This window comes from Metopolophium dirhodum, chromosome 8 (genome assembly GCF_019925205.1).
Source record: "Metopolophium dirhodum isolate CAU chromosome 8, ASM1992520v1, whole genome shotgun sequence".
NCBI classification, from domain to species: Eukaryota; Metazoa; Arthropoda; class Insecta; order Hemiptera; family Aphididae; genus Metopolophium; species Metopolophium dirhodum.
In genome coordinates this window covers 23,435,480-23,458,435 of record NC_083567.1, presented here as the reverse complement: position 1 = coordinate 23,458,435, position 22,956 = coordinate 23,435,480, and the positions used below count along the sequence as shown (strand labels likewise).

The following is a 22,956-nucleotide window of genomic DNA, read 5'->3' as shown; positions in this document are numbered from 1 at the left end:
CACCATTACACTCTGGGGAAGAAAAACTTCTTTCATAAGTAATTGGGCCTGCGAAATTATAAGTGAATTAGGGAGAGAGTGAGAAAAATCAATATAATAATAAAAATCTTTATCGGCAATGCACAAATTCCATCTTCCACACAAACTAATTATTTGGGTTTAATTCTTGACAAACGCCTTACATGGGGTCCACACTTAAAAAACAAGCGTAAAGCTCTCAATTCAAGACTCCACCTTCTCAGGCCCCTACTCCGCTCAAAGCTCTCATTAAAAACCAAAATAACAATATACATGGCTCTTCTAATACCCATGTGGTACTATATGGTATACAACTTTGGGGGTCAGCCAAACCCTCAAATACTAGAACAATTCAGGCATTTCAGTCCATTTGCCTACGTCTAATATCTGGTGCCCCTTGGCATATTACCAATGAATCACTCCATAAAGACATCTGCATTCCAACCTTAAACAACCTTGCCAAAATCACCTACAAAAAAACACACAAAACATTCAGTACTCACTCTAATCCTATAATCACCCAACTATCATCCAATCAAATTCCAGGTAATCCACCCAGGCGCCTGAAAAGGAACTGGTGTAGGGACCTACTCTCTCCTTAAATTGCTTCCCACGGGGTGTCGCCAATGGGCAACTTCCCCCTCCTGTAAATCAATTTCCATCACAATTACTTATTGTATAACTTGTAAATACAGATTGTGAATATTATGTTTTGTTCAATAAAAAAAAAAAAAAAAAAAAAAAGGTACTTAAAAATATGTAATTTACGATGGACATTTTTGTTTATTAATGGTTGCTATGGACATATATGAATAATTAAACAAACGTGTCGTTTCATTTTTCGTTACGATTTTTTTTCTGCCCACACCTCAAGAAAGAAGTTTTACTTCAAAAATAATTATACAGTGTTATTTTTTTAAACATGCTCACCCCCATTTTTCCCTTTAATAGTACTTTTATCCGAATTCTGATTTCTAGAATTTCTAAGTATACTTAAAGAACCCTATTTCAAATCCCTGATATTTTTTGTTCTACACTTCTACTGTGCTACTGAGCGTCCGTGCTACTGTGAAGTGTCATATTATTATTATCTCACCGTCTCTTTGACTTTTAAAATTGTCCATTATATGACACGTATTGGGTATAATTTTTGTTAGTGAAAAATAGTAATTACTCAATCCACTATTGCGAATGAATGTGAAATAATGTGAACTATAGTGAGAACTTAATATTGGTATATAATAGTTCATGACATTTATTGATTAATTGATATCTATCGTATCTAAGTATCTTGTCGTTCCGTAATTATTTCATATTGGGAGGTATTTAATCGATTATTTTCACTCACAAAGTCACTCGTGGTTTCCCATCGATTGACTGTAAAATTAAATTAAAAACAATCGTTCATATTTTATTCTTTTTTTTTCATAAAAGTTCTGGAAACCTTGAGGATCGTAAAAGTATTCCGCATGTATAAACTATAAACACCATACCAGTTTTCCGTTTACTGTATTTTTGTATTTTGATGTTTTTAAATGGTATAGAACCACTTATGAGCAGCGAGGACCCTTGTATTAAATTGTTGAACATTTATTATTATAATTGATAATTTTATGATTTTACAACTAGGCTATACAATAATTCGTCTTTTTGATGAAATGAACCTAGACAACGATATTATTAAAATTTACAACAATTATAATTTATTAAAATACCCATAAAAGAGCTTGTATATTGTTTTGAGTAATAGATACTTAAACTGTTTTATTTTAAGTAAAATTTAGTAGATAATGAATTTAGTACCTAGATAATAGTATTAAAAACCATATGTACTGTTAATAGTAATGAATATAATAACTGGCTAAAAGGTCGTCCTAATAATACTAAATAAATATTTAAATATATTTTTCAGTTTAACACTTTTATGATTGATTACAGTTATTTAATGTACGAAAATAAATAAATGCATTGCAACAAAAAAATCTAAAACAACATAATATTCACTATATTCATTAAATAAATAAATGTTATACAATTTATTATTTCATTTTTTGCTCGACTAAACAATAAATACCTATTATTATACACCAGTAAAATGTATAAATTTGTTTATTTTTTCCTTGTAAATGTCGGAAAAATAGTAAATCATCATAAAAATTTGGGAATCTTTGTGTACTTACTCGCTTCAATTGAACGGTATAAAACTGAGCACGCAGTAGCCAGTAATTATATTCATTACTATGAACGGTACATATTATGGTTTTTTAATACTATTATCTAGGTACTAAATTAATTATCTACTAATTTTTATTTAAAATAAAACAGTTTAAGTATCTATTACTCAAAACAAATAAGTGAAATGTATCTCATAAATAATCCCGGATTAATTTTTTTAATTTTATTTACGTTGGCGTATGTGAATTGCGATGATACTCCCGGACCGTATAATTCTCACGATGACAGTGAAAACAAAAGATGCAAGATTCCCTGGGTTGAGGCTAGTGATGGAAATGGCAATATCGCTACTTGCAAACTTAAGTGTCAAACGAAATGCAGATTTTATCAACAAACGGACCAATGGCGTTGTAGATCATCTAGTACAGGTTTAACCAAAAAATGCGAATGTTGTAGAGGTGAGTATCAAAAGCTACTATTGTATTCAAGTTTATATTATCTTAGAAATTTTAAAAATCAAAAATATATATGTTCATTTTCAATATCTACAGATAATATTCCTCCTCCTAGTCCACCTTCATGAGAAAATGCACCTACATATCTGCTACGCATGGCTGAATACCGAATTTGTAATATAAACCAAAAATAATATGCACATTACCAAAAATGGAAATATTCAACTCAATCGATCGTCATGTACTCATATTTTGTAATAATATTATATAATTTGTATTAGTTGAAATTAAATAAACACGAATAATAATACTCAATATATTTCATGCATTAAATGATTTTAAATGAATAATGTTGATCGAGCCAGATCAATATTATACTATATACCTATATTGTAATACATTGATGTATGATAAGGTATATTAAATGAACTCTTTTTCGAGGTCGATATAAGTTCCATAGATTTTAATTACGTCCTCAATACTCCGCCACGCCATTAGAAAATATGAGTTAGTGTTCTACGTTCATATTATATTAATTTGTCTCCGACTACCCGTAACAATCACACGCACACAAATACATAAATATTTTATCACCTATTTTGTATTTATTAAATTTTTTGTAATTATAATTATTTTATTTTTTGTTTTATTATTATTGCATTTTTGCTTATACATTATACAATATACAAGAGAACGAGACTCCGGACCAAATCCTACGGTGACCAAGAAGACACAGCAAACAAGAACTCAACTACGACGATCTTGCAAGGATCTGTTACTAGCCCGACAACCCGATTCATCGAAATCAAGAGGCCTATAATATTACGTCTGTGCTGTCAACCACGAGCACCACCGGACGGTCCACCAGCGACACCGAGACCACGCCCGACGTGTTCAACAATATTAACAGCGACCTGACGCGCATTCAAGTTGCCTACTCGGCACCTTCTCACGGCGTTACACATACATTTAGTACAATTATTGACAACGGTGGCTGTCAAGGACCAACTGTACCGACGGTCGCCACAATCACCACAATACCGACACCGTAATAAACACCGATTACGGTTTAGAATCAACGTGAAATTTCAAATCACGTAGCCATTGACGTCTGGGGACTAAGACCGTCGAATTGACAGCCAGCGGAAGGAAACCGATGCCGGTTTGGAACGACTAAACGCCCGGCGACGACAACTTACTGAAAACGGCCCTTTTCAGGACCACCCCCGCACTCCGTCACAGCACTTATTTAAGTTGTCCTATCCGAACCAGGTTCGCCGTCGGAATACCGCTTAACTAACCGACGACGGCCGGTTCCCATCCCATTATTTGTACACACTAATATAGGCCGACTGCCGCCAACTGTAATGGAATATAGTAAATAGAGTCAGGTACGCAACCGACTAATCAAAAGCGCCCCCGGTCGACGCAAATCGACGCTTTACTAGACCCAAGTTCTGTAAATATATATATATATACATCATAGAAATAGGCATAAGTGATAACAAGAAACTCGGTGTTATTATTTTTCACGATATGGGTCGTTCATTCAGTCGAACCGTATCAACTGTTGTAGATAATATTATTAAAATATTGTACACCTAACTATATTTTTTATAGCATAAAATGTTGTATAATATTAACAATGTTTTATACTTTTATATGGGTATTTTAATATAACTAATAATAAGGGACCTGATGTATATGTCCTAAAAAAACCTATAATAAAATGCCTAAGAAAATGTATTTATGACATAAATAACACACAAGATGTCCTAACAGATTAAAAATGACATCAAAATTCTTAAAGTTAATTAAATTATTTATTGATTTTAAATTAAAAATACAATTTATAAACATGTGTGATTTTGATTTAAATTTGAATTTCAAAATGGTTTTAATCTAGAAAATATTTAAAAATGTAGTTTTAAGTATGTTTCTTAATAGGCAGGTATATTTAAAATAAGTTTAACGGTAATAATCATACCTGTTAATTTTAAAAAATAAATTGAAAATATAAGACTATAATTAAGAAAAATAAGAATCTTGTTATTTTTTTCTCAATAATAAAAAAAAAGGTAAAAAATGCCTAATACAAGTCACTTAATAGTCAATAAATCAAAAAAGCGGTTTTAATGTCAATAAATAATTTTTCACTCAATAAGATGACTTGTAAAGTAATGTTCAACATAAGTATTTAATAGTGTAAATCCACAATACAATCGTATGATTGTTTGAAGTTAGAATTTTGACGAAATGCGCAAAAATCCTGAAAATGTACAAATTATTTTTTAGTAAGAAATTCATAAAAAATTTAGTATTCATACCTTATATTAGAATATTTTATTGAATATTCGACATTCCTCATCAATTTTTCTACCTTTAATTAAGAAAAGTTAACCGTTTATAGCTATTTATAGCCATTACACACAGTTGCAACTAGTGTGCACAGACGTCGGTCTTATAATTAATGAACAATTTATTGTGATCAGTGATAACATTTCAATGGCTGAAAACTAGAACGAAAATCACATTTTCGATTTTTGAATTTTCGATCAGCTTTTGAGAATAGCGTAGATTAAAAAATAGCAATCGAATCAATTATTTCGATCGAATGTTGACAAGCGTAAAAGTAATGCAAATTAGTTTATACATAAATTCGAGTGTTATTGAAATATATTTTAAACTTCGAAATAAAAGTCTATGATGTTTCAAAATAATATGCAAGTCATCATAATCCTGTCCCTACTAATAATGCAGTATAGAGCTCCAAAATCTAATGTACCTAACCTAACCTATTTATTACATTCAAAACTCCTTTTTAGGTAAAGAGAAATTTTTTTTTTTTTGGGGTTTTTCCGGCCTTTAAGACCATCCCGCAAAACAAATTTCCCTCCTAAAGAGAAATTTATCAAATAAAATTACATTTCCAGTGAAAACTGAAAATTACTTCCGTATAACATTAACTATTCTAATTCTGTTTAACCAAATATTATATTTTTGAGAACCATACCAAAATGTATTAGGTTATTCTGATTTCTAATGAATAAATTCCTCTATATAGTACAATAAGCAAAATAAGAGAATTATTATTGCAAATAATAAGAATGAATTTGTTACAACGAGACTTTTTACTACGTAAAATAAACAAATACAAAATATGGTGACTACCTATGTATTTTTGGAATGTCGGAATAATGGTACGGTCCATAGAACTTATAACAAAAGAAACAAAAAAACATGGAATTTTGGTACTTTTCAAAATGTTATTTAACAACAATTATCTCCTCTATTTTGTTATTAACTGTGTGGTTATATGGAATTTCATTTGAATAATTTATATACTGGAATTTAAGTGAGTTCCGTAAATGCATAAATAAAAATGTATGATAATAAAATAACATTATAACATACCAGTTTTATCAAATTAGTTGTTACTTTTCCCGGGCATTTAAAATTTGTGTTTTAAATGCGTTTCCGCCTTATACAATTTTCATTCTTCCTCAAAACCATTTAAGAATATTTCTTATATATTGTGGCGATACAAACTTCTATTTCTCAAATGAGAACACTCCTTTTTTTATTATTATTATTTTTCTCTAAGCTTTATATCCAACCTTTGAAAATGTAGTACAAGATTCCCCTTAAGTTTTCCTACATTAAACATAAAAAAAAAAACAGGGAAATGGATATCGCTCTGCTGTACAGTTTATGTTACATGTGACTGTCACTGTAATATATGGTAGTTTTTAAATTTTAAGTCAATAATATAAAATCGAATAACGATTCTGAGCGAAGATGTCAGTCTATAATATTACTAAGTAGGTAGGTAGGTATATTTTATAATATTATTGTGATTAAAGCAATTTATTTTACTAGGTATTATAGTCATTAGTACAACAGTAGGTTATATATACTTATTGTTTTTTTTTTTTTTTATTATTATTTAAAAGCCGCTAGTATAGACTATGATGGCTTAACAATTACATAATATACTTATTGTTACAATGGCTATTGAAAAATATTATAAATAGGTACAAGGTCACAATTTTTTTATATAGGCTTTTAAAGTTCAAATTTTGACAAAATACGTAAAAATCACGACAATTTGGAAATTATTTTTGGTTAGAAATTCATAAAAAATTTCCTTTTTAAATCTAAGATTTTAAAACTTAAAGCAAGGTTCTTTAAAAGACATTTAACCACCAAATTCCGTTGATAGTATATTATATTATGAAGGTAACTTAGTAATAAGTAATATAAGTATTATTATTAATATTCCAAAATCCCCGCAAGAAAAACATTCTTCGTCCGAGCGTACTCGCAATACCCACATTTTTTTTATGATTACCTAACCCTGCCGGATTGTTGCATAACTCAATTAATATTTACTGTTTTTATAATTTATTTAACATTTAATTTTTTATGTAAATAATTCAATATATTTCAAAAGTATGTGCTAAAAATAATTAAATTTATAATCCAAACACCACAAATCACATTTGAATCCAACCAGATTCATTATACTACACTCCGAACAAATATGCTAAACAAACAACCCAGCCCTGGTTGGCTGGTTATATTGTTTTGCGCAACTCATTTAAAATGTTACGTAGCTGAAAATGGCCTAAATTATTATGTCATGCGAAATGCGAATATAATATAATCAGGTATAGACTCTCTATATCCGACGACACGGCAGGCTCGGGCTAAGTATAAAATGAAAAGAGCTCTTTAAAATACACGTATAGGCAAGACACACGCTAAACTGCAGGACTATAAATATAGCAAGGAACATGAAAAAAAATTTTTGAGAAAGCATAGCAGATTTTAAGTTAAATATTGAAGTTTAAAAACACAATAATCTAATTGGAATTTTTGCGAGGAAGTGCATGGTGCAATTTTCAATTAATTTTGAACAATATCAACATAGTTATAGCCAATTCAACTAGAAATTATTGTAGCGTATTTTCAACATTTTATTAGATGATATTCCTCGTGGCCCGCATTACAACACACAGTAGGTTACAAGTGGGACTTAATAGTGGGTGAGTGAGTCACTGTACAATCGGTGGTATTCAATTTGAATTCAATGATATAGGTAATATTATTGTACACGAAAAAAGGTTCTGAGCGGAGACGGTTTGTCAGTGTGGATAATATTTTTATTAAATATATTGTTATTACTAATTAATTAATACGGTAGCCAATAGGCGATAAGTTCAGTTAATATTATAAAATTACAACAAAATAACTAAAATCATTATTCTTGGTTATTTAATATGTAATTTTGTCCAAATTTAAACGTAAAAAACTGTGTATTTATAATTTTGACATTTTTTTGTTACAGAACTTACGTGGAACCAACCGACAACTACAAATTCATTTTTAAATTTTTAATTTGATAAGAAAATATCATTTAGCTCTTCTAAATTAAACCTATATCTACCAATTATTTAATTTAAAAGTATTAATGCATATTTTACTTAACTTTAAAGGACCAAAGTTGATGATATGATTATCAAAATTTTCAGAAAAAAAAGATTTGCTGGAACCCATTAAAAAATATAGTAGTTACCTTTTGAAAATAAAGTTGATTTTGCTATTGGTACACCTGAGTGTTTAAAAATTTTGAAATTGTTATAAAAAAATTGCCTGTTAAAAATAAAGAAATATCTTTTTTCGTTTTAACGAAATTCTATGTCATCGATCCATAATCGTTAAAACACCCCGCGTACAATGACATAAGATACACTCTGTATAACATAGCTGTACGCACAGGCACGTGAAGACCCGTTGTTGTCGAGTTTATCTAACGTAGGTACGACTACAGAATATAAAAACGACGACGACGGTTGTGCGTGTGAAGCGGCAGTCGTAGTACGGGCCAAGCGTTTTGAATAAGTGAATTTAATTATTTATATTTGTTTTTACAATTTTAATAAAATTGTTTCCGATTTTCTGACCTGAAAAATTATGTTTCGTTTGAGTAGCCACACAATTCTACATATTCTTTGAATTTGATCTGTAACCGGTTAATTCATGGTCGTTGACGATTTAAGGATAAAACGGTGAAGGTAGTCCAACGTTAATTGTATTCTTTGCTGCACGTCATGTTGTATGAATTTTCTCTACATTTGACGAAATATCAGTACGAATTATTATTATAATTTATAATATAGTATATACGATATACCGTAAGTTTTTAAGCAACTTCTACTTTTACCTTTAGCACTAATAACTACCAAATATTAATCTCTGTTAAAAGACTTTTATGTTAACAAAATTGATTAAAATGAAATTAGATGAGCGTACATAATCTTAAATATATTACAATCGTGAGAAAATGTTTTATTTATACAAATTAACAAAAAAAAAAAAAAAAACAAAATAAAAATAAAATGATAAAATACAATGGAAATAATATTAAAATACAATAATTATTCACAATTTTATATGACAATATTCATAATTATGTTGATGTAGACGAAAAAAAATTGATCACTTCCTTTTATCGCCCGTCCTATGCGTATAATAACTGCGTTAAGAAAAATGTTTGAATCATAATATATTAGAAAATATAATGGCAAAATAATAATAAACTAAATACACCAACAGTGGCTAGTAGGTAACAATTCATGTTTTTTTTTTTTTTTTGGGGGGGGGGGGGGTTGAGGCATCAACTACTGAGGTTATTAGCATGTGGAACTGTGGTTTTGTGTGAACATGTGTGTATTTGACAGATTTTTTGTACAATGCCTGGGTGGGGGATAGCAGCACTTCTTCTCCGGACACAACAACTTGCCCGAAGAAAAAGGCCGCCCGCCACCGGGTTCAAACCAACAAATTAATTATAATTGCATCCATCTACAAAACAAATTTAACTGTCTAAATTATTTTAAGATTATTTTAATTAAAAAGGATATCTTTTATGGCGTGATTCAGTTCGTTCGGACCATTCTTTCGGATGAGGAGATTTTTCCTGTGAATATAAATTCTGTTACTAATACATTCTGCTGGAATTATAACTATTTTCTAAGAATTAAAAATACTAACTCTACTAGACCGGTGTTTATCACCCACCATGTCATCGTGACGAAGATCAGCTGATGATTTTACATCTAGAAGTAAAAATAAATTAATATTTATGAAGATGACAACAAACTATTTTGTTTTCACTCTTACCCCACACGCAACATAGGAAATGTGTGTTCGGTAATATTAAAGTAAATTTCCTATAAAAAAAGTTAAAGCTAAGAATATTATCTAGGGCACCTCATAAGCTTTTATCAATACCATAATTTTAAAGTGAGTTATAACCACAAAAAATATTACAATTTTAAAATTAAAATATCACAAAGCCTAGAAAGTGCACTAGGGTCTAGATAATATTATTTCCTTTAAGTTTGATAATAGGTCCAATTCACTTTAATACAATTAAAGCTAAAAACACAAAATTGGTTCTGGTGAATGCAAATTTTCTATGTTGCACGTGGGTAAGAAAAATTAAATAAATAGTGTGCTAATGTCTCTTAATAACATAATAAGATATAAATTCAGAATTTCAATATCAACATACGTTTCTCATCTTCTTTACGTCTCTTCAATTCAGGAGTAGTTTCTTCACGTCGTTCATGCTAAAATAAAAATAAATATTATTATTTTACTTAAAGTAACTAAATTAGTGGTTTAATTTAATCAAATTATACATACTCGTTTGCGGCTTAATTTACGATCTTTCCGAGTTTCCTTTAGTGATGTTGAATCAGCAGATTGTGATTTTTTAATCTTCTTATCTTTTTTTTCTATCAAAGTTGAACCATTTGTCTCAGATTTGACGTCAGGATTATGCTTCATGAGCTGCTGTGAGTTAAAAAGGATAACGAAAATGCAAACCAAAAAATAACAAAATATATATACGATACCATATTACCAAAGTATATAAGCTATAGTTAACAATTTCTTTTCTTTTTTCTCCAAAAACACGAAAACATCAACCAAAATTGTATTTATTTAAAGGGATTGAATAACAATATTTAATTTACTAACGCAGATGGTAAATAAGTGTAGTGTAAATAAAAGACAAGGTTGCTCTTCAATCTTCGTCGAAAGTAGGTGTTCAGCTACAACAGCTATTCATTGTTCCATTGTGTTTGAACGAACCAATTTCAAAACATATTCGAAAATATCAGTAATAATTGTAGTAACAACAAATTATTGAGGAAACATCATTCAGGTGACACTCAAAACACCATAAATTTAAGCTGCTTGAGCAATTTGTTTGAGAGATGAGACTACTTATTATTTGTTTTGTGAATATCAGGAGGAATGGAATTGTGATTATGTTGGCTCCATACTTCAGTTCTTACCTTCGTAATTGGACTGGTGTCCAATTTTTTTCGTTTTATATCTGAAAAAAAATAAACAATTTAAATTTAAAATACCATAACTTAGTTTATGTCCTACACAGTAACATTTTATGTTTATAGATTATACACTAATTACTTATGAAACTTTTTTATCTATAATATTAAGTTTGCAATTATATAAAAACATTATTTTAAAGCTATACACTACTACAGTAGTGCTTCTCAACATTTTTTTTACAACAACACATTAGTTTAGATCCTTAAGAGAACGTTACACAGGTATTTATTGTCTCCGACTTTACAAGTGCGAAACATAAGAAATTTACACTCAGCAGATCACGTTTGACTCCGTTAGTTTAAAAATTAGAGTGAATCGGCCTATTATAAAATATAATATTGAACAATACCTGTGTTCTTGTAAAAAAAGCGTTAAAATGTAATGCAAGGCTCCTGATATATTGTTACAATAGCAGTTAAAAAATATTAAAAATACATAGGCACAATTTTTTTTTATAAGCATTCAAAGTTTGAATTTTAACAAAATTTATCAAATGTAAAATTTAATAATTATTTTGTAGTTAAAAATGTATAATATGTTCAAATTTTATAGCTCAAGATTGAAAATTTAAAACACGGTTTCACGTAAATAGGTAAATATATAAATTACTTTATTCACAAAAATATCATCAAATATGCTTAGTAATATCATAGGCTGACTGACCGTTTTCGGTCAATGATATTATATCATTGAATTCAAATTTAACGCCATCCATTACGGTTGTAACCTACTGTACAGCAGAGCGACATCCACTTACCCACTTTTTATCTATTAAGTTAATGCACACCACATTGAATGGCAATTTGTATAATTCAACATTTAATTAAAATTAAATGGACCAATCATGAATTAAAATGTTAAATATACTGTTTGATATTTAACAATAATGAATGTTTGTAAGAAAGTCTGGTAGTATAATTAGTTCAAGATTTTTGATTAATTTTAATTAAGGATTGATGCCAGTTTTCCAAATTTTTAGCAATTCTATAATAATGATAATACTTTTCCACTAATCTACTAATAGGTCTAATAGGTGCTTATTTTTGGGGGGAGTGTTAATATATGTATTATATCTAAATATAAAATTACTTCACAAGAAAAATTATCAGAATTTGATAACAGATTCAGAAAGAAAAAAACTTTCTACAGTGCATTGAAATTTCGATTTTTATTTTATTTAAAATTATGCTATACAATAATTTGTAAAAAAAAGCTTAAAATTGTTTTATTTTTAAAGACATATTATTAAGTTTGAGATTAAAATAATAAAAAGCGAATTCTATACAGAACAGGATCATTATTCCCAGAGCGATTTTTGGGGACAAAATTACATTGGGAGCCTTAACACTATTTAATTATTTTACTTTATTTCTTACCTTTTTCGTCAGCAGTGTGAGAACCATTACTCGCCACATCTACAATATTAATCGATATTTGTGATAAATTAATCCTCGGGATCTGAACTTTATTTTGATTATTGGCAGGTTGACTACCTGGACCAGCAGTAAGTATTTGTGTTTTGGCTACATCAGTCTAATTAATGAAATAAATACCAAAACATCATAAAGTATATTATCCTCATAATGAAATCTAAAATAGTAAACATTATAAACTCACCCAAGAATCTTTTACTCTGTCAATATTATCATCTCTTTGTCGTTTTTCTCTTTTCTTTTCATTTGATTCATCAGATTTTTCTTCCTTCAAAGTTTCTGTGATACTCTCTTGTACTATAACTTTTTCACTAAGGAAATGTAAAAAATAAAATATGAAGATTACAGTTATAAATTTTAAGAAATATTTATATACTCACTTGACTTTTTCAGCATTTGTGATTTTGATAGGTCGTTTTTCTGTTTTTGCTTTGTTATCAATAATCTTTTTTTCAGCTTCAACCCATTCTATAATATGATTTAATGTAACAATGAATAAAATACCAAAAAAAATATTCAAACTTTGTATTTACCTGTTGATGATGTTCCATTAATAACTTTAATAACAGGCAGTGGTGGGGTTTTGGCTTCAGGAACTGTGTCTTCATCTTTTTTCTTAATAGATTGATTATGTTTTGTTACATCAGACTTATTATCAACAATGTTTTTTATTTGACTTACCTGTAAAAATGAATTACGTTGTTTATAACAAGCCTCGTAGGATGAAAAAAAGAATCATACCTTTTCGTGGACCAGATGGAAATCACTGTCCTTAAGAAATTGACTAGCTCTACCTTTGAGTAGTCCACAATAGGATGTTGCTAAAGTATAGAGATCTTGACGTTTATCCTTTTCATCTTCTCTTACCTTTTCTACCTTTTTTTCAATTAATGTAGCTAATTTTGCCAAAACCGGAAAATGATTGACAATTTTAATTAGAATAATCAACGAGTTACGAATTTGTACATAATCCTTTGACTCTAAACAAACCATCATAGCCTAATAAACAAAATAAGTATTTCATATATTCTAATTTACTATACATTTAAATGTAGTGTTAAAAAAAAATGTATTATTATTTATTATTACACATTTTAAAACATTTTCTTCACTTGATTCAACTCACTTTAGTAATCTTGTAATGCCATTTATGACAAACATGTCTGAAGTTTTCATATCCTACATGATCATTACTAGATTGAACAAATTGATCACTATTCTTACATTTAGTCACAAAACCAGGATAAGTAGCACATTCTTTTTCAAATATATCTTTGGTTGAATGCCAACGAGTTACATTTTTTAACATTTCATTAAGAAATATACCATAACGATGTGCTTCATTTTCTGTACAGAGTGTTACTGAATATGTTATATCACAAAACAACTAAAAATTAAAAAAATTAATTAAAATATAAGTTTCAATAGTTTATATTCAAAGTTTTAAATGCTTAATATAACCATACTCTATCATAGCATAAAAGAGTCGAAAAATTAGCCGTTTTCAATGAATGTAATGTTTGAACAAATTTAGCACAATACATAGCATCCATATGTGTGAAAATGCAACGGGGAAATAAACACAACTGTAAAAACTGAGTAATAGTTTCATTTTTTGCTGCTTTAGCTGAACGAGATAAAAACCAGGAATCCTTTTCCTGAAAATAAATCAACGCATATTTTAGAAAATTTATAATATGTATAAATAAACAATGTTTTTACCTGATTCAACATAAAGAATATTTTTTCAACGTGTTCTTGTTGTTTTTTCTTTTCATCGTTCAATTTAGCAATGGTAATTGCTAATCGTTCTTGTTCTTTTTTTACTTTTGTACTCTATAATGATTCATGATAATACTATTAGCTATAAGATTTAAATTTATACTTGCACAAAATCAGTAATTTGTAAGATTAAATCAATTCATGGTTATAATTATTATAATTAAGCTTAGGAGTGGGGGGTGGTTCACACTTTTATTTTTACTGATCACTGACATACAGGTGAAAATAGATACGTTAGCTGATAAGAGCAAAACACACCGCAACATGTTAAGTTAAAAAGAGATACCAAATCTAGTTCCTTCATCTAACACATTGTTTTTAATGTAAGAAGAACATGAACAGCTTTTAAAGCATATTTCGATGGTTACATGTATATGGACAAGAACAAATTGAAAATGGATAGTCGCCCAGACGTGGGCGTCTGACCAGCAAAAACTTAATAATAAGTAATAACATTATAAATATAGTATAAAATATCCACACTGACAAACCGTCTCCGCTCAGAATCATTTATGTGTAAACAATGATACAATATCATTGAATTAAAATTTAATACCATTCATTACAGTGACCCGCTTGTAACCTACTGTACAGCAGAGCGAAATCCACTTATCCGCTTTTTTATATTTCAAAGTAGTCAAAAAAACATTCTTCTATGAAATGAGAAATTACAAATGCATTTTGTCATTAAAAACATAAAAATTATTACGATAAAAAATAGGAAAAACGTAGTTTTTATTACTTAAATTTATGTGAAAAAATTTGTCAAAAATTTTAATGGTTTATGAAACAATGTGTCTCGCGTTGGACCTTTTTATATAAATATGGTTTAAAAAGACTCACCGCTTGCTTAGAATCTCCCATTGCTGAAGACTGAGCTTTCAGTTTATTAATTTCTCGTTTATAAGCTTCGTTTGGAACACATAAGTCATATAAAGTCAATGACCAAAATGTGACTAAAAACCCAGGTGACACATCTTCCCACACCTTTTCAGGATGGAGTGGTACAACAGATTTGACAATAGATGACATCACTTCTTTATGAGCTTCTGCATACTTGTTTTGCCGCACAGCTAAGGACTTTTTTGCATTGGGGTCAGCTTTACGCAAAGCATCAAAACGAGTCTAAAACAAATTAAAAATATATTACTATTTATTTTTAATTAAGCAGAAAAAAATAATACTTACATTAATGGAATGATTAAACATAGGCCTAGCTAGAAAAAATGCAACATCCATATGAACATGATGTTGATCAAGTAAATCGTGTACAGATGGCAAGTGGTTGATATACTCTTCCATTGAAAATGTAGACCCCAAAAATGTACCATATTGAACCAATGTGTCTTGGCACTACAAATGTAATTTCATTGTTATTTGTTATAATAGAGAAACATGAATAACATATACATATAAAGTATACTGTACACTGTAGTATAAAATGTGGCAGTTGAATATGTGGTGTATTTCTAGAAAATTTTGTGAGGAAAAAGTTATATATTAGGGGTTGTTTAAACTTTTTTCAACTTTAGTGCAAGTATAGCCAAAATGTTTCTGACTATCTAGAAATCTGAAATAGGGGAAGCCTACTTATTTTCAGAGAAAATGCAATTATACATAGTATATATTATATATAAAATTTGAAAACAATATCATATATTCATTTGAGATATTGACTGAATCATTAACATTTGTGAATAAATTAGTAAATAAACACACATATTAATAAATAATTATCATACTTGATCATAGAGCTGCCCCGCAAGTTTGATATGAATAGATTCATGTTCTTTATAAATAACACTATGCCTTTGTTGAGCAATTAACAGGCATAAAGCAACAGCCAAATTATTATCTAATAATGATTCTTTCAGTCTAATAGATGATTTTTTTGTATTTCTAATCTGATTGTAGTAACCAGCCTAAAATAGTAAAATATTGATTAAGATTTAGTAATGTTTAAAAGAAAAAGTTTTCATGTTCTCTTACCTCAGTTTTTAGATAATCACCACCTGACATAGCTTCAATTTGATCAGGAGTTATTTGTTCCATAACCTCAACACCAGCCATTCTCAACACAATTTCTTTAAGTATAAGAAGATCCAAACTACAGAAATTTAAATTTATGAGTGAATAATATTATAATAATAATCCACAAGATTTTTTTGTAATATTCATACCTATTTTCTGTTTTTAATTGATTGGCTACATATTGAAGAATCCCCGTAAGTTCTACAGGGTGCTTTTTAAATATGGCACCACAAAATGATGCTGTACTTTGAAGCCACACTGAAATGGAAGTACCGTCATGTTTAACTCGATCTTGGCCACTTTTGCCTAATGTTTCCACAATACAATATCCAAGAACATCAAATGACAAACTTGTCATGTACTTTAAGCATTCAACTACAATGCTAGCCAAATTATCAAATACTTGAATTTGTCCCAGTATCTAAAAATATATGATAACATCTGACATTAACTTAAATTCAATAACAATAAATATTATCCAAAATATATTAAATTTCGTATTTACATAATCAAATAAATAGCCAGGTGCATAATGTGATATTTTTCCAATAACACGACTAGATGGTTTGGTGTTATCCTTGCAAAGACGTTTCATTACAGATCTAGCTTTTTTCTGTACATCAACTTTCTTTGTTAATAATTTTGGATGATATTTGTGCGTATCATTTTTCCAACTGTTATAAAGAGCATACCTGTTTTTAATAAATAAATAAAAAAACTTCAGTATATGGAACAATTTAATAAAGATAATAATAATTGATTATAATAAGAACAATTTCAAATTAATTTTATTAATAACAAATACCTGCAGTGATAAGGATAAAGTTGCAATAAAGTCCACAGATGTTCTGAAATACTACTTCCTTCTGCTAATGAAAGAGTAGGTAATAAGACACGATCCAATAATGATAAAGTGTCAAAATAAAAACCCGTTTCAGATGGAGTATAATCTTTATTTTTAATCCCTTCCTAAATTACATATAAATCAAAATTAATGAATTATTTGTTTTAAATATTTACTAATATTTGAATTAAAAATATAAAATTGAAAAACACGTACATTAGTTAATGCCTCTCTAACAATTCTGACAATTTTAAACATGAGAACAGGATCACGGTGTAGTCCAGGACCTAATGTTATTAACATAGGTAAGACTACATCATGAAATTCTTCTAGTGTTAAAACATGTTTAAGAGAACGTGAATTTGGTTGATCATCAGTTGAATGTTTTACAGATTTTGAATGAAGATTAAAAACCCTATATGTCAAATAACAATTTAAAATAACAACAACTACATTTTATACAAGATAATCATAATACTTACTGATTATAAACAGGTTTAATGACTTGATTTATAAGAGAGCAAAGTGCATCACCAATAGGAGGATACTCTACAGCATAGTATTCTGGGAATCTTTTAATTAATACTTGAGCAGTATTCCAATCCCCAATTTCTAACATAGCTTCACACAAACAAAATTTTTGATTTTCTTCAGGCTAAAATTGTAAAACTATAATATGTAACACACATAATAATAAAAATTTAAAAATTAAAACATACTTTAGGCTGAATATTATCATCAGGAGTTTCAGATTCCGGTGCTTTTGTTATGATCATACTTGATGCTTTCCTCAAATAGTCTTGTCCATTTTTTATATCTTTTTCCCAATTTGTTTTAATATCTTTATCATCTGGAGTTAACTAAAAAACAAAAATTAATAATATATAAGTGAAAAATAATATAATATAACCATAGTCTAATTTACCCAAGGATAAATGTTATCCAGTCCAATTAAATTGTATTGAATTAATAAAGCAATCAATCTGTAAGATGAGCGAGTTAAATTATTCACTTGTCGTAATTTAAATGCCAATACTTCAGTTAGCCTCTGTGATTCAGGCATATAATCATGTAGTAATGGAATAAAAAAATGTTCGGCTTTATTATCTGTATGGTGTTCAAACGAATCTAAAATTATATCTAACACACGATTTGGGTCCAAGTTGAAACAACCAATCAATGATTTAATAATTTCAACCATGATTTTAGGATCCATATTATCAGAATTTAATTCTGTAACTAATTTAGAATAGCCTTCAGATTCTTCACGAAATAAATTATATTTTCGCTGTTTGTAGCTAAAAATAAAAAGTTAAATATTTAAGTTCACCAATAAATTTAATTAATAAAATCAACAACTTACAAAAGTTTAGTTTTAATTTTAATAAATTTTGTAGAAAAAACATTATTTAATAACTTTATATCCTTTAACGAATCAATTTCTAATCGTTCTTTAAGTAATTTATCAGTCAATAACTAAAAAAAAAAAGACATATTATATTATATAAGTTATTAAAAATTAATCAAATAATAAATATTAACCTTTTGCGATTCTTTGACAAAATTTCCAAAATATTCTCTTTCTGGTCCTCCGTTATCTGAAAGGGCTGTGTCAGTATCTAAGTAATTGAAGACATCCATTACAACAGAAGCTATTTCTTCATTTGAACACTAAAAACATATTAACAAATTATCAATAACAGATTCAATTCTTATAAAATATTCTTAAACGTAATATTACTAAGGATTAAATTATAAATATAAAAACGTATTTCATAAATTTAATTAGGACTCGAAAACATAAAGTTAATGATGGAGGTTAGGAAACGCTATTACCAAATTTGGTACAATGACTATACTTACTAGATCACTTAAAATAGATAAACCAAGGTTTGTTTTTATTTTTCCTTTAATACATGCTATTAACAGTGAGAGAATAGCTTTGGCCAAATCTGTAAACAATAATTTACAACATTAATAATACAAATCAATGGGTTTAAAATTAAACAAATTTATACTTTGAACCTAATTAGGTAATTGAGCAGAAAAACCGGGTGTAAATATATATTTAATTTGAATAATTTAGTACTAAAATAAATGTTAAGATAAAAATAAACTTAAAATAGTTTATTTATTAAGTTGATAATATCAACGTACCAGTAGGATTGCCATTAGTTGTAATCGTTAATGAAAATTCAGATTTAGAATTTTTAACAAATTCATGACATTTTGACAAACTAAAACAGAGTAAAAATTATATATAAATAAACCAATTTTGATAATACTAGAATAATATGTACAAATTAAAATAGGCAACGTAAAAAAATACGTACAATTCGGTTTTTTCGGTTGTTCCCCAACCTTCATACTTGTCCATCTTTAAGTGTTTAAATTTAAAATTTGAACAAATCGAAGTACCTAGAACGGAAACATTCCAATATTCACTATTTGATTAGAAGTGTAAATTAACGATGGAAATTAATTAAAAGTTAATTCAGAACATATAGGAAATAAAACAGAATTACAATTTAATCATTTGTATTGTAGGCAGAATAAAGATAAAACAATGAAGTGCTAGGAAAACAAACCTGACGCTAATAATCGTGGCGGAAAAAAACATAACAGTGATTTTATTTGAAAACACACGAGGTTTGATAATCAACTCAAGGATGTTGTAATTTCAAGTAGTTTTTACATTTTAAACCATATTATACCTTTTATTTACACTAGTAGATGGAGCATATGTGGTCGGCGGGGGGTAGTATGATCCTTGGCTAACGTTACAGTGATAATAATAATATTGTTCTGTGATAGTATTCTTTTATTATCTATATACATCAACACGCCATGCGAACTATCAGCTGCAGCTATAATAAATAATAACATATCATATAACATCATGTACTGTAATAATTGTTCCAACTGCGACAAGCCAGTTTCTAGCTAATTCGGATTGTGCATGTGTCAAATGTCCATGAGTTATTCGAATTTGAGTAAGTGGTTTTTAATTTATTTTTTTCCATACAATTTTGGAAACTAAAATAATGTAATACGTATTTCTCATTTTGTTTTTCCTATTTCAACCTTAACAATTTTTTATTATTTTCTTCGGAAACAACTTCAATAACAATTGTCAGGTATAAGTAATGTACTAACATTATAATAAGACAACTATTAAATCAATAATATTATGTTTTAATATTTATGTAGGTATTAAGAACTCTTAATTCTTAAAAAGTAAAAATATGTCATATCCTCTTTAAGAACCTAGCAGAATTATGAAAGTTGTATTAAATATAACTATACAATATTCAAATTTAAATATCTGTTTTGGTAAAAATTATATTGTATTCTATTGTGTTAAATTGTAAGTCATTAACCACATTTTAGGTTATTTTTGTTTTATTATTAATAAACCTGATTTATTAGTTTAGAAGTTTTGGGTTCTTGTTTAATTTTGATTTTACTGCCTAAATTTAATACGTCGAGTATATCTTCCATAAACTCGTTTTAAATTAAAACTAAGAATGGAAAAAAGGATTAGATAATATTATTATTAAATTATGTATGAATTATGAAGTAAAATTAATGATAATTTAACTAGATACTTTACTCGTTGGTTATTACTAAGAGCTTTTGTTTATTTACTTAAAAATATAATTAATGATGATATTAGTAATTAGTGTAGCTGGTTGAGGGAATGGTCCAGGTTATTGTGAATAAAGATTATAAAAATGTGTATAATTTTTTAGTAGATATCTAGTCTAATTTAAGAATGTAAGATTTTCACAAAATTAATCATTTAACATTTTTTTTTTTTCAGTTATCACGAAATGTCTACACCAAATACAAAGTCGGTCCTCAATAGGCATTTTCCATTTGCAAAGAAAAAACCGAATATACCTTCTAAACTATCAGATAAAGTTGATACAAAGATAAATAAACAGAAATTGATTGAAGAAAAAAGTTTCCCTATTGTTAAAACCACAGAGTCAAATCGATGTGATGTTTTAACAGAAAATAATGAAAAAGCTAAACCTATTCAAGAAAAATTGTGTGGTAATGAAATTCCTAAAAGAAGTATATCAACAACCTTTAAAACAATTATATCTCAAAATGATGATTCAGATATTATATCTAAAAAAAAGAAGTCTATTTCTCGGAAATCATCTAATGTATCAGAGGTTAGTATAGGGGAGATCAAAAAACCTAAAGAGAACTATCAACGTTGGAATATTCCTTTCTCAAGCAAATTTAAAGGCAAAGAATTTGATAAAACATTATTGACTATGCAAGATCTAATATATTATAATCCAGTCGCCAATCCTATAATCAAAGAACCTAAAGTAGAACACAAAGAAGAAGATGATCCAGACAATGATTTGTTATCTATTGATTCCGTAAGAAAATTTGTAAATATAATTAAAATGTATTTTATAAATGGTTAATGTTGAGTTAAACTGTTCAAAAGTTAGATGATTGACCATATTATGACATATTTAACATAATAGTGTTCTATCTCATTGCATTATTTTTGCTTTATAAGTAATAAACTAATAAGTAAAAAGTATAAGTAAATACAACTAAACCCCTCGCCACGAGAGAAGGAACCCGTTTTGCGCAGCCAGACTGACGGCAATGACTGTTATGAGGCCCCGTTTCCTTTGTGTCATTCGGTATATGTCAAATGCCACTTCCTTCTCTCGTGGCGCTGAGTATAATTTATAACCCAATTTTAAATTTAAATTTTATGTTTTACAGGAACAAAAGCCAACGGTTCAAAATAACTGCATAACTCCATGTATTAAAGTAGGTATTGACGGCAAAATTATAATTGATCAAGAAACATTAACTTTAAATGAGACTGGTCTTGAAGAAAAACGAGAAGAATTAGCTAAATCTAAAGTTATTGAAGAATCTGCATACCATTCTAGAAGTTATTCTTATAAACGCAAAAAAGAAGCTTCTAAACAATGGTCCAAAGATGAAACACTTAAATTTTACAAATGTTTGATGAATTTTGGTACTGACTTTTCTATGATTCAGCAATATTGTCCTAATCGAACTCGAGCTCAAATCAAACGAAAATATAAAACAGAAGAAAAAAAAAATCTACAGCTTGTGAATGGTGCACTAACTAATACAACACATTTTGATAGTGCTAGCATTGAAGATATGCTTGAAAATGATAAAATCGAAGAAAATGTAGTTGAAAAACTTGATAAAAGTGCAGACCCAGAAGTCAGCACTAAAAACATTGATCGTAGGCGTCATAAAGATATAATACGGTCAGATTGTAGAAAAATAAGCATGTGTGCCTATTTGTTGGAAGAAGAAATTGAAATGAGGAATAAAAGAAAACGTCCAACTGAAATAATCACTGCAAAGAAATTAAAAAAAGAGCTAGTCAATATGCCAAGTATAAAGAACAAGAAAAAAAACCATACACAATCAAGCTTAAATATAGTTACAAATAAAGAAAGCTTTAAACATGATATTGATGAAAATAAAGATGGGAAACCTAAAGTTCGAACATTACAAGATTTTCATGAAGAATATGAGGAATGTATTACTAAGTATGAAGAATCAAATAGCGAATAAAAATAAAAACAAACATATTTAAAATATTGTTGATTTTGTTATATTATGTAAATTACATTGTTCACTAAATTTGATATTGTTACAGGGCTTATTATAATACTATTTTTAACACAATAAAAGTTTTTTTATTTTAGATATTTTAAATTTTAATGCATTGGTTTGAAATGGCACCCACTGGTTTTTGTTTACT

The 22,956-nt window shown here is 28.3% G+C and overlaps 3 protein-coding genes across 6 annotated transcripts; 2 read left to right on the top strand and 1 right to left on the bottom strand.

Annotated features, from left to right (window-relative positions):
• The first annotated feature begins 2,255 nt into the window (after positions 1-2,255).
• On the top strand, positions 2,256-2,955 carry LOC132949843 (uncharacterized). The gene is made up of 2 exons (XM_061020921.1): positions 2,256-2,651; positions 2,745-2,955. The coding sequence occupies exons 1-2, from the start codon at positions 2,378-2,380 to the stop codon at positions 2,774-2,776; spliced, it is 306 nt and encodes a 101-aa protein (XP_060876904.1). The 5' UTR covers positions 2,256-2,377; the 3' UTR covers positions 2,777-2,955.
• Positions 2,956-8,949: 5,994 nt separating this feature from the next.
• On the bottom strand, positions 8,950-19,746 carry LOC132950449 (THO complex subunit 2). Of its 3 annotated transcripts, none has more exons than XM_061021918.1 (30): positions 19,499-19,746; positions 19,323-19,402; positions 19,029-19,117; positions 18,708-18,836; positions 18,529-18,641; positions 18,091-18,463; positions 17,885-18,025; positions 17,648-17,820; positions 17,382-17,580; positions 17,127-17,290; positions 16,827-17,013; positions 16,471-16,742; positions 16,280-16,397; positions 16,033-16,212; positions 15,479-15,643; positions 15,134-15,415; positions 14,231-14,344; positions 13,975-14,166; positions 13,635-13,895; positions 13,250-13,507; positions 13,042-13,189; positions 12,889-12,976; positions 12,693-12,819; positions 12,452-12,608; positions 11,018-11,058; positions 10,362-10,511; positions 10,228-10,285; positions 9,705-9,769; positions 9,575-9,630; positions 8,950-9,177 (listed from the first exon to the last, which is right to left on the bottom strand). In XM_061021918.1, the coding sequence occupies exons 1-30, from the start codon at positions 19,540-19,542 to the stop codon at positions 9,150-9,152; spliced, it is 4,452 nt and encodes a 1,483-aa protein (XP_060877901.1). In that variant the 5' UTR covers positions 19,543-19,746; the 3' UTR covers positions 8,950-9,149. The 3 variants fall into 3 exon arrangements, with proteins under 3 accessions (XP_060877901.1, XP_060877902.1, XP_060877903.1); XM_061021919.1 differs by having other exon boundaries at positions 10,362-10,508; XM_061021920.1 differs by having other exon boundaries at positions 13,042-13,123.
• A 255-nt stretch (positions 19,747-20,001) lies between these two features.
• LOC132951174 (transcription factor TFIIIB component B'' homolog) lies at positions 20,002-22,899 on the top strand. Of its 2 annotated transcripts, none has more exons than XM_061022931.1 (3): positions 20,002-20,158; positions 20,989-21,565; positions 21,927-22,899. In XM_061022931.1, the coding sequence occupies exons 2-3, from the start codon at positions 20,999-21,001 to the stop codon at positions 22,764-22,766; spliced, it is 1,407 nt and encodes a 468-aa protein (XP_060878914.1). In that variant the 5' UTR covers positions 20,002-20,158; positions 20,989-20,998; the 3' UTR covers positions 22,767-22,899. The 2 variants fall into 2 exon arrangements, with proteins under 2 accessions (XP_060878914.1, XP_060878915.1); XM_061022932.1 differs by lacking the exon at positions 20,002-20,158 and adding an exon at positions 20,165-20,302.
• The last annotated feature ends 57 nt before the right edge of the window (positions 22,900-22,956 follow it).